The 12,737-nt window shown below is 44.8% G+C and overlaps 1 protein-coding gene across 5 annotated transcripts in view; it reads left to right on the top strand.

The window, feature by feature from the left end:
• mob2a (MOB kinase activator 2a) overlaps nt 1-12,737 on the top strand; it is a 101,001-nt gene that overhangs the window by 83,134 nt on the left and 5,130 nt on the right. For all 5 annotated transcript variants that reach the window (XM_079500722.1, XM_079500723.1, XM_079500720.1 and 2 more), the window contains exons 2-3: nt 7,604-7,764; nt 10,207-10,300. In XM_079500722.1, the coding sequence (XP_079356848.1) occupies nt 7,604-7,764; nt 10,207-10,300 (255 nt within the window). The remainder of the gene's footprint in view (nt 1-7,603; nt 7,765-10,206; nt 10,301-12,737) is intronic.

Here is a 12,737-nt window from a genome sequence, read left to right as displayed (position 1 = left end):
AAACTCAAAAGCAAAGTCTCCTCTTGTCTGTAGAGTAGAGGAACCTCGCCTTCTGAATGAAGCAGAGAGAAGCTGGAACTGGAAGCCATCTTCTATGTCTTGTTTAACAGCATGGCATGAATGTGAATGCAGTTCACCCTCGCAGATTGTATTGAACTATGTCCATATGCCAACAGTTAGATTCCTACGCAATACAACAGGCCAATTTAAGCAACGGTTGTGCAATATTCAGCTTGGCAGGAACCAAAGGCTGAAGCGTGGGGGCGGGGGGAGTATTCACTGTGTGTACATGGGTTCAGTTGGAGAAGGGGGGGGGGGTGGGCTTAGATACATCGAATACATTTAAATTGCCTTGCGCACTTACAAAAATCACACCTGTGTGAAGTGAGGGGCGCTAATATATTAAAGTCTAACTCATCTACTCTATAATTGCCTCTTGCCTATTATTACCCTGACATACATTCCCATCACTCGATCGCATTGCAGCGATCACAGTACCTTTTACTAACCCAAGATATCATCAGCCAATAAGGGCACATTATAGTATTTTTTTCCCCGACAATAGAACGACTCAGACTTAATACAATCAGATGTGTTTTACGTGTAACTCGTGTTGACACCTGTGTGAAGTGAGGGGCGCTAACGTATTAATGTCGATCTCATGTTGATTAGGTGATGTAATGGTGATGTAAAACAAACAACATTACACACCGTTAACAATAGACAATATGACGTAAATGACACATTATGACGTAGATCTTCCCTTCATTGTCAATGCGTTTACAAAACAAACTAAAGACAAACATTAAACCTGTGTATAGGAGGGGCTGACACCCCTCAAACTGGTTTCTGGGCTTATAAAGTTGCAGCTTGTGCGTTGTGCGCCAATGTCGATCGAATCAGTGTTTTTCGAGCTGAGCTGAATGCTATGTCTTTGGCACATTCAGCAGTCAACAACATAGTCTTACTACATAGTTTTCCTGCTTTGAACTATTGTTCAACGGGGCATTTTGGTAGCAAATTGTAGCACTTTTAGCCTAAGCACTTAAGCTAATTCCACCTCCATAGTTCTATAATGTGGTCCCGAGTGATTCTTTGTATTAATTGGAACCAGGTTGCCGGTTAATGAGACAGGCTCTGGGTGTACCTGCCAGAGGCCTGGTTGTCTTTAGAGAGAGGGGTTTATTTTAGAACGGTGTGCATTCAGCAGTCTGCTGACGCACAGAAGCCCCCCATAAGTGCAGCAACACAGAGCCAAGCAAAGTGTGCAGTCTGCGCACCAGTCGCTCAACAGACGTGGGTATTGTGAGCTTTTTTGTGTGCATGTGTGCACAGGCGGGTTTTACTGGACGCACGATACATGCTTGTACAAACATACACCAGACATGGCTCATTTCTGCAGGGTTGTCTCGGGGCCCTCGTGGTGGGATCAGGCTGGTGGCGCAGCTGTTGGGTCCAGCTGGTCAGGCCATGGAGGGTGGGGGGGCTATAGTCAGCTGTGTGCGTGACTGCGTGTGTCCATGCATGTGTGTGACAGTCTTTGAGGAGAAGTTGAGGGTGTTGCCAGTGAAAGGTAACGGTTATAATACGTTTTTTGGAGGGGGGGGGGGGGGGGGGGGGGGAGTAGCTACAGACAGGAACCAACAGCTGTTGAGTCTGTCTTTGCTCAAAACTGACCCCAATGTCACCCTGGTATACAACTTCCCTATTGTTTTTAGTCAAGATAAGCACCATCAAATCAGTCACCCATTACATACACAGCATTAGTAGTAAATGGATAGAAATGCAGTTTCTATTCCGTTAGAATATGTGAGCCCTGCAGGGCTCTCCGAGTCCGTTCCATCTTGGAATACAGTTTATAATTTGACAAACGCTTTCATACACAAAGACGTCATGGATTCGTCCATTCCCATTTCTTTGGCCTCGGTGAGGCCCCTGGATTCTCTCCGTGGGTATATCACGGATGGGTTCCCACTGGTGCCAGGCTGACTGTGGCAGTCCCCCAGCCCCAGAGACATGCCCAGCCCTGGCCTCAGTGCCCCTCCACTCTTGCCTTCTGGCCTGCCCTGATCTGGCCTGGTCTGGTGAGTTCATTTACTGCCTTTTATGGCAACAATTTTGTCTGAGAACCTTGTGTGTGTGTGTGTGTGTGTGTGTGTGTGTGTGTGTGTGTGTGTGTGTGTGTGTGTGTGTGTGTGTGTGTGTGTGTGTGTGTGTGTGTGTGTGTGTGTGTGTGTGTGTGTGTGTGTGTGTGTGTGTGTGTGTGTGTGTGTGTGTGTGTGTGTGTGTGTGTGTGTGTGTGTGTGTGTGTGTGTGTGTGTGTGTGTGTGTGTGTGTGTGTGTGTGTGTGTGTGTGTGTGTGTGTGTGTGTGTGTGTGTGTGTGTGTGTGTGTGTGTGTGTGTGTGTGTGTGTGTGTGTGTGTGTGTGTGTGTGTGTGTGAGATCTACGCATGAGGGGAGGGGTGCTGGCATAGAGGAAGTTTTCTTTATCCTAAAATAAACTAATGGCTCCAGAATTCACCTCCCCGTACCACACAAATGTTCAAAAGGAGGGAGGAGGAGGCGTTTGTATGGAAAATGACGAAATTACAGAGAGAGAGAGACAGGAAATGGCTCAGTGAAACAGAATGTTTTCAAAAGGAAAGGAGGGTGGGGGGGTGGGAGAGGAGAGGAGAGACGAAAATGAGCCGTCTTGAAACTTTTCACAGGAGTGGAATGGATCCAGTGAGGGGCTTATAGCCTAGAGGCCTTTGAACAGTTAGTGTGAGCTGATGGTATCTGTGGAAGAGACTCCTTTTCCCCGAGTAAGCTCTTTCACATGACGGAACATGTAGCTCACGGCATGAAAGCCACATGGATGATGTGCCTCTGTTCTGCTCCATGTGAGGGGGGGAGCAGCTTGCCTGAGATTAAACAAAAAATATAAGATGGGCGAGAAAATGATAAGGCGAACGTCTGATAAACGGATAGAATATTTGAAAAGAAGAGAAACAGTTAGGGCTGAGCAACTTAGTAAAAAATGAAAAATCCCAATTTCACCCAAACTCCTAGAATACCTTGCTTAGAAGTACATTTTGTTACCCCTCTGTCTTATTGATTAGTTATAGCTGAAGGGCAGGGGGAGTAGAAGGGGCATGGCGGAGAGATGAAAGGAGAGTGCAGCAATGGGAGTACGGAGGGGGGGGGGGGGGGCTTCCTCCACACAATGGTCTATTTGGACAGGTGAGCCTACAGCCACGAGAAGAAGGGAACCAAAAGACACCGAGAATCTAGAAGTGGTGAGAAGCAGTGCTTGAGTGAAAGAACTGGAAACGGACAGACATCAGACATGGAAAGTAGAGGAGAAACAGAAAGTAGCCCGTCGTCATTAATAATTAGCCGACAGCATACTGTGTAGTGTAGGGTTAGGATCTGGAATCGGAGCTAACGTTGAGGAACTCGAATGATCGGTTCCATCACATTTGGAACGGTTTCCAGAACCGGTTTATCCCACTTTCAAATGGTATGGTATATATGTGGACTTAATGTATGCTATGCAATTTCAATACCAGGGGTTTTTAATCAAACGTTTTAATTTCAAGGACCACCATAACTCAGAGTGTTTATTTGGAAGTTGGAACCCCTTTAAGTAACCCAGAGGGTCCCTGTAACTAACCTTAACAATTACTATATATGCCTAATTGCCTATACTGTATACCTCACAAGTCTTTAAAGTTAAGGAATCGTACTGTTAAAAGGGAATTGTTAAGGAACCAGAATCATAAAATCACACCTGTTTGAAGTGAGGGGTGCTCTTATATCCGTACATCATCATGCCATAAAACAGACACTATGCCTATTTGCTCAGATACTGACGTAAAATTCTCACATATGACGTACATTCTAAATGTAATGTTTGCGTCAGACGAAAATAGCCGATTTGCTTGTCCACATATGACGTACATTCGCCATTCATTGTCAATGGGAATGTAATGTTTGTGTAAGACGAAAATCTACACTAATAGCTGAATATAGGAGGCGCCCCTCAGTCCTAGTGTCCTTGGTTTCAGCGCTGGTTCTGACGGCTAATAACGAGCATCATGCCACGGTTAATCATTCCCCACCAAACGTGTGCAGTATGTGTGTGTGTGCACATGCACAGTCCTCTGTCTACACTCCACAGTACTCTGTGCATATTTGTGTGCGTGAGAGCCTGGTACGACTGAATCGCATATTGGTAGCAAATATAGCTCCAAGCCTATAAAAGCAATTTAGAATAAAAAATCAGTGAAGTGAGGGGCGCTCTTATCATCGTACATCATCATGACTTTAGATGCCGATTTGCACGACTGCACATACACATATGACGTACATTCTCCATTCATTGTCAATGGGATTTGAATGTTTAATGTAAGATGGAAATCTACACTAACAGCTGAATATAGGAGGGGCTAGAGCCCCTCAAAAAGTGGGTGCTCTTGGACAGTGGAGGTTGTATGGCGAGGTGTTGGTAATAAATGGCGTCGGAGCGGAGGGCTGACACTGAGAGCTGAAGGCATGGTGTGTAAATGTGGGAGACCAGGTTGATGTCTGAAAGCGGAGGGAAAACGGGGCTTTTGGACATTGCATACCAGCTAAGGGGCCTCACGCTCCACACATGTCATGTTTTGTACGTGTTGATTAGTTCCCATGGTTATCAGCTGGGGTTCGGGTTGACCCCCCCCCCCCCCACACACACACGCACACACACACCACTTACACTTCATCGTTACCTAAATCTCCTAAAAAGTATTTGTTTTGGCTGTACGTCTCTCTCTCTCTCTCTCTCTCTCTCTGTTTCTCTCCCCTTCCGTTTGTGATTCTCTCTCTTGTTTCTCTCTGTCCTTGCAGAACATAGGCCAGCAGCCAATAGGCCTGTTTCTCTCTGTCCTTGCAGAACATAGGCCAGCAGCCAATAGGCCTGTTTCTCTCTGTCCTTGCAGAACATAGGCCAGCAGCCAATATGCCTGTTTCTCTCTGTCCTTGCAGAACATAGGCCAGCAGCCAATAGGCCTGTTTCTCTCTGTCCTTGCAGAACATAGGCCAGCAGCCAATAGGCCTGTTTCTCTCTGTCCTTGCAGAACATAGGCCAGCAGCCAATAGGCCTGTTTCTCTCTGTCCTTGCAGAACATAGGCCAGCAGCCAATAGGCCTGTTTCTCTCTGTCCTTGCAGAACATAGGCCAGCAGCCAATAGGCCTGTTTCTCTCTGTCCTTGCAGAACATAGGCCAGCAGCCAATAGGCCTGTTTCTCTCTGTCCTTGCAGAACATAGGCCAGCAGCCAATAGGCCTGTTTCTCTCTGTCCTTGCAGAACATAGGCCAGCAGCCAATAGGCCTGTTTCTCTCTGTCCTTGCAGAACATAGGCCAGCAGCCAATAGGCCTGTTTCTCTCTGTCCTTGCAGAACATAGGCCAGCAGCCAATAGGCCTGTTTCTCTCTGTCCTTGCAGAACATAGGCCAGCAGCCAATAGGCCTGTTTCTCTCTGTCCTTGCAGAACATAGGCCAGCAGCCAATAGGCCTGTTTCTCTCTGTCCTTGCAGAACATAGGCCAGCAGCCAATAGGCCTGTTTCTCTCTGTCCTTGCAGAACATAGGCCAGCAGCCAATAGGCCTGTTTCTCTCTGTCCTTGCAGAACATAGGCCAGCAGCCAATAGCGGGAATTCTGGGAATCAGTTGAACAGGGGGAGTGTCTCTTTGAAAGGGGGAATAGGCGAGAGCCAAGAACACGTGGCTGGATCATTGTTTTTAGACACGGGGGTTTGTTGGAAATAGAAAAGATTGCAGGACGGAGAGAGTGGAGGAGAGCGAGGAGGGCAGGGGAGCAGAGTACAGCGGAAATGAAGGTCAACAACAGCGCAATAAATTCAAGGGGAAGCAAAGTAGAACTCCCCTGTCCTCAAGCAAACCCAAACAACGGTAGCACAGCCCGTAGACTTTCAGAGAGGCCACACGTAAAGGGAAGAGAGGGCAAGAGAGGACTTAAGTCATTACAGAACGAGAAAAGCCTTGGGTGTAGAATTATGCAGATCATATTCTGCTCAAGTTTTTGATGCCCGGAATAGAGATACTTCAATATCAAGTTATTAACTTCAAGCCGGGGGCCCACTTAAGAATAATTTATAGCCAAGTGTGTGCCGAAGTCGCTCACGGAAAATGTCAGATCTGCAAGCTCTCTGAACACGCCGCGTGGTGAGCCTTGTAGATCTGACATTTTCAGTGCAACTATGTGTGACTTGGGCTTTATCCTCCATGTTGTGGAGAAACGAAGACTGGCGGTGGGAACAGTTTTGAGAGCAGATCCGTGAAAGTTAAGTCTATGTTTAGCTGTGCGGCTGAACAGAACAAAGCCGCGCTGTGTCAGCTCTTTTTATTTGTCTCACTAGTGTATCAAGCCTTTTGACCGTTGACCCCCAGATAAGCCTGCGTCAGTGGAGGGGTGTAGGGCGGGAGGCGTGGGGGGGGGACAAGAGGTTATGGCCCTGGAAGTGTAGGGAGAGTGTGATGTGACATACTCATGCTAAAACTAGCAGTGGAAGTACAAGGCCCTTGGAACGGTCGTCTGTGCGGTAGTTCTCGGCGTAACGATGGGTCGGAGGTCAGACTTGTGTCCCGGGAGGCTCCAGCCACATGAGGCTGTCTGTAACTCTGTATGTGGCGCTGGGCTGGCTGCTATGAATGCCATGTCTCTGCTGGTTCACGCTAATGACAGCATGAACTGTTGGCACATGCGGCAGTGAGAACAACATCATTAGTTATAATGCAAACACTTGTATTTCCAGCCTCATTTGATAGCCATGCACTAGCACACAGACACCAAGGGCCCTATTTTGTGTGTCTTAAGTATCAGTTATTATAACTTAACTTAGGACCTGGAGGTGTGGCCAATGCCGTTTGGCTATTTTGAGTGGCCAAATCACATTGCTCACGCCACCATGTCTTAAGTTAAGTTAAGTCATAAGACCTGGTACTTAAGACACAAAATAGGGCCCCAAAGGTTCCCAGAGGGCTTGCAGATGTCTGGAATCCATGATCTGCATCTTAACAGCAGACAGTTTGCCATGGCTTTGGTTGAATTTTCTATTTACAACACATTCAATAAGATAAGACCTTTAATCCCGCTGGTGAAATTCAGATGCCAAAGACCTGTGCTAGAAATAAAATGTCAGGAGATCAAATGAGAGATGTACCCTCTTTTGTTACTCTAAACACCTGTATATCGCCTCTGTCGGGTGGAAACCTCATTACGTCAAACTGTTACTTTTCAGGATTCTATTCCAAAAATGGCATAGGTAGCAGATCTACAAGCTCAAGCTTGCAGATCTGCTACTTTTGATGCTTTTGTGTGACACTGTAGTGTGATCAAGTAGGGCGTTAATTTACCAATAATCACAAATGGTTAAAATATGGAGATGGTTTCTGCCCGACAGCGATATATATTCTGTATATCAGTCACGTTTGACTTTACTCGACTACATTCGGGAAATCTCTCTGCGCTTTGTAATTTGCGTACTGTTCAACACTGCATGCGTGTCCATCCCCGCTACCTAACCTTAACCGTCCCCTTCTCCTTCTCGTGTCTTGCAGGAAGTCGAAGACGAAGCCCAATGGGAAGAAGCCGCCAACAGAGGAGAAAAAGCAGTACGTGGAGACTGAGTTCACGAAAATCCGCGTGGTGGACTTTGACCTCAAGGAGCTAGTGGTCCTCCCCAGAGAGATAGACCTCAACGAATGGCTCGCCAGCAACAGTGAGTAGTCTGTGCCGTCCGGCGGTAGATTTGCTCTAAAAGAGTAACAAACGGAAGTTGTCAGGAAGAATAGTATATATACACACCGTAAAAGCCCCTGTTAAATTAACACAGATGAGGTTCACCAGAGCCATATAAAATAGACAACACTTAATCCAATCTAAGTAAATGTATTTCAGCTGTAAATGTAGCGTGACTGACTTCTCATCGGTTTACACTAGACTAGACTCTAAAAGTTTCCAAACCTAAGTTAATGGCCTCTCCGATTTGGAATGTGCTATTTCAGACATTCTCTCTCTCTCTCTCTCTCTCTCTCTCTCTCTCTCTCTCTCTCTCTCTCTCTCTCTAAATAGTATTTTTTTAAATACATAAATAATTGTTTCCTTGTTATGTTTTTGTTGTGGACTACTGTGTGTACTTTGTCTTGTACTAAAAAAAAGGAGAAAAAAAGGAATAGCGACCATTTATAAAACAGATCCACAAGTTGTTAGCTTCCAGATCGGCTATTTGTGATATTCGTCATATGAAATAGAGCTCAAGTGGTTAAAACTCTTGAGGAGATGATCGTGCTGATACTGATCATCTTCAATACGAGTTGAAATACTCTGTTGCGCAACATATATATATATTATTATCTATCTCTCTCTCTCTGTTCACCGTGGTATGCACTTGTCATCTGGACACTGTTCCATTGATATTGGAGCTGTTGGATCTGACACAGCCAAGTCCTTAACATGTTTCAGCCGTGCCTGTTCTCAATAATGCCATGCCCTGCATGTTTTCTTTACTTTTTTTACCACAATGGTTTTACAGCCAAATCCAGTGCATGTTGCGCAACAGAGTGTTTCAACTCGTATTGAAGATGATCAGTATCAGCACGATCATCTCCTCAAGAGTTTTAACAACTTGAGCTCTATTTCATATGACTAATATCACAAATAGCCGATCTGCAAGCTAACAACTTGTGGATCTGTTTTATAAATTGTCGCTGTTCCTTTTTTTCTCTTTTTTTTTAGTACAAGACAAAGTACACACAGTAGTCCACAACAAAAACATAACAAGGCAACAATTATTTATGTATTTTTAAAAATACTATTTGGCAAAAACGGGACATCAGGATCAAAGTGGTTATGTCTTTGTACTGTGCTGACTTAGCTGAAGTGAGCAAGGATCATAAGATTCTTTATTCTGGCGATCTTCCCTTGTTTTGGTTGCGTACCCAGATCAACCAGGTGCTTAGTGGGGCGAGGTGAAAAAACAAATCAAAAGACTGAGCGTTCCCTTTCCCTAACCTTTTCTTTAGCTGATAAAACACTTCTTCTGTAAAAACAGACTGGGCATGTTTTGTGCCTACGAATGGTTTTGTTGTTCCAGACTGAAAATGTAATGTGCAAGCTCTCAAATACACAAAACTTGTCGATCATGAATTTGTTCCATGTTTATTTTTCTTGTATTATATTGGATAGTTTTATCACAACTTTTAACAGCCTGCTCAGGGACTACAGATGAAGATGTGCTTCTGGCTAACTGTTCCATTTACATGGATGAAAATGAAACCCCTAAAAAATGTAGTGTTGATTAATGTGCATTGTCCCTGTTAAATAAATACTAATTATTCACTTTATCTGGCATATTATAGGGCTTAAGCAGTGAAACACAAACATGTTATGTTTCCAAGAACGTAATGTGCACTGCCTTTATAATGACAAATGCAGATCCCACCATCTGCCAGTTTGCGTGTATGAAATAACTAGGTATTGTACTCCTTAATGTGGGCCTAATGAGTCCTTTTGGCACGTGTGACAGAGTGTGACGAGGTTCCCTTGAGGCAGAAGTACCTGTTTGAGGTGACAGAGCCAAATCTACAAACGCATGCCAAAAATGCAGCCACCTCCCATTGTGTGCTTTTCATCTGGGGCTCAGTCACTGTCACGTTTGATGCATTATTGTTTGTGACAATCACTTTCCACGGATTATAGTGATAGATAACATGGCAGACATACAGTACGTCAGCTTAGGGGTGTCCTCATCTTATCTTCTGTAGGAAAAACTGGCTGCGTGATACCATGAACTTAGTTTCAGATTACTAATATGTCTGTCTGCCTTCACCAATATTAACCCTGGCAGTATTTGTATTTCTGTTATTACTAGGGACACTTAATCACCTAAACCCCAACATATGTATACCGGGGAAAACTCACAGAAAATAGCTAATCAACTAGCTCACAAGCACGTCTGCGACACGTTTGTGAGTTAGTTGATCAGCTATTTTCAGCAAAATAAAAATGTCTGTATGTACGCTCAACAACGTACTATGGGGGTTTAAGTGGTTAATATTTCCTGGGATGTCCATCATGTCCTAACTGTCCCGTTTTGTTGACGAAGCAAGCAATTATGATTAATTGACTGTGTGTGTGTGTGTGTACCTCTTTGTGCTCACAGCGACAACATTCTTCAACCTTATCAACCTGCAGTACAGCACCATCTCAGAGTTCTGCACTGGGGACACCTGTCAAGCCATGACGGCCTGCAACACGTAAGTACAACCGCCCACATGTTGGTTTATTCAGCACCGTTCCGCCGAGTCCCATTGGTTTATTCATCGGAAATCTTAGCATCCCATTGGTTAATTCATCAGACGTCTTATCGTCCCATCGGTTAATTTATCTAGGAATGCCTCAATCTCTTATATATATATATATAATTATACGGTTCAGAAGGGGTCACAACCTCTGGGATATTCTCACTTCCTTCAAATCATTCAGTCCTTTTGTTTGAGCTCACTGGGTCATTATTAATTTTGGAATCCCCAGTATACGCTGACTGCATTCTCAAACTGCTTGCGGTGGCATGCTATGCATTCATGTATATACATTTCATGCGCTGCAGTCCCTTGGCGCGGTCCACCTTTTATCTGGCGTCTGCTGGTTATGCCACTGAATTCAGGACATGCAGTGCCGTGACCAGGTTGTTCTGACTGAATGTTAACCCATTTTGACCTGAGATCAGATTCTAAAAATGTCTTCCACATCCTGACAGTTTTCTGAAAAAGCTATGTTTCTATGTCAGTCGATTTTTCAAAAATAGCAGACCTACAAGCTTGTAGCACGCCACTTGGTGGCGCACTATGAGCTTGTAGATCTGCTATTTTTCAATAGCTAAAGCATAACACAATGCTAACACCAAAAGGGGTTCCCGACTTCCCGCCCAGAATGGGAACAAACCCACAGCCATTTTGTTCCTGTGTGTACCTGAGAGGGAGGGAGGGCAAAGGCGGCACATACATGCTATTACAAAGTCACCAGACAGGGTCTTAAAATGACACTGCTGCCCGTGTGATGTTTATAGAGGAATGCTGTGGCTGTCTCACTGTGGGAGGCTGCCCTTGTCCTCTGAGGTGCTTAATTGCTGGTGATGTCTCCCCATAGAGTAAAGCAGGGCATACCCCTACGGTAGTAAAACGGCTGTTTAAGACAGTCATAACATGAAGTCCTATTCAGGCCATGTTAACAGAGGGGGAGGTGGCCCCACTGTAAGTATTTATACAACTTATTTTGAGTATTTATTATCCAACTAGTTTACCCTGTCGGGGTGCGGTGCCTCCTTTATGTGTGATTCCTTGTCTTCTGGAAAGAGGCCCTCTTCCCCCATGTATTACTTAAGGCTGGAAAAACCAGATTACCCACACTGCAAATCATGTCCTCTCGCCTCTTCGTATGTCGAACATAAACACGCAAACACTTGCGTACGTCACAACTAAACACCAAAGCAGGACTGTGACACGTGACTGCTGCGGTGAACAATAGAGTGATCATTGAGACACAGCAGTTGTGAGAGATTTGATGTCACTGACAAAGCATGTCAAGAGTTCATCTTTTTGTCATGAGTGTATGTTTTTCCACCCCCTGTCACCTTAAGCTACTGTTATTAGCACACATGCCCTAAGAAATAACCTACTTTTCTGGCGTGTGAAATGACAACAGTGGCGAAAACGAGTTTTCTTTTGTGCAAGTTCTTTATTTGTTTTAAATGTACTGTGGAAATGAAACAGCCCAAATTGAAAGGAGAATCTGCATCTTCATAAGGTGCACTACTGCTGTACTAAGTCTAATCATTTAAGTCCTATTTTATACTTTGTGATTGTAACCCGTAGAACAACTATTTGCGCTTAAAATATTTCTGACCTAAAATTATTTCTTCTAATCGATTAAACCGATTAGTTCGATAACTGTTGCACCCGTAGTGTGTGTAGGCCTAACAGTAAGACATTATAAGAGTGAGCTCCACCATTCATAATGGTCAAGGGCAGTAGTCTTTCTTCCACAGTGTGTGCCATGGCGTACCACAGGAGCGCCACCCCGCCCTTTCCTGTATGTATCGGGGCCTGGCATCCATCCTGGGCTGGTGTAGGCGTCGGTGCCCCCCTGCCCTAAGGCAGAGCTCAGCACTATATTTGGAAAGAAAAGTTTCCATGAGCTATAAGAGGGAACAGGACCATTTGTTAGTTATTTAGACCCGCTTTTTGAGTGGGTGGATGGGTGTGTTGAGGGAGAGAGAGAGAGAGAGAGAGAGAGACATGATGATTATATGCTTATGCCATAATGTAAGGAAGTCATCTTGCACAATGGGAACAACCCATATGACCTCCGTTGTGTGTCTGTGACTGCAAATTATTTTTTTACCGTGTGCACAAGTGGGTAGACGGGTTTTGTGGTTCAGTCAGTCTTTCTCCAATTCTCCCACGCAATCCTGGCCCCTGATCCTGTGGTCAGTCTAGCCTCCCCCCGTGCACGGTCAGTTATGTGGACTCTTTACATTCCTCAGGATTTGTAATGTCTGCTTCCCAAGACCCTAACACCACTTTTTCACCAGCCCTGGCCTGGCCTGACAAGTGACAATGCCCAATTATCCTTTGCATTAGGGGGGCAAAGATGAATGGAACTAATCGATTTAATCCATTATTAAACAAACTA

This window comes from Electrona antarctica (genome assembly GCF_951216825.1).
Source record: "Electrona antarctica genome assembly, chromosome: 5".
NCBI classification, from domain to species: domain Eukaryota; kingdom Metazoa; phylum Chordata; class Actinopteri; order Myctophiformes; family Myctophidae; genus Electrona; species Electrona antarctica.
This window is presented reverse-complemented; position numbering and strand designations above follow the sequence as displayed.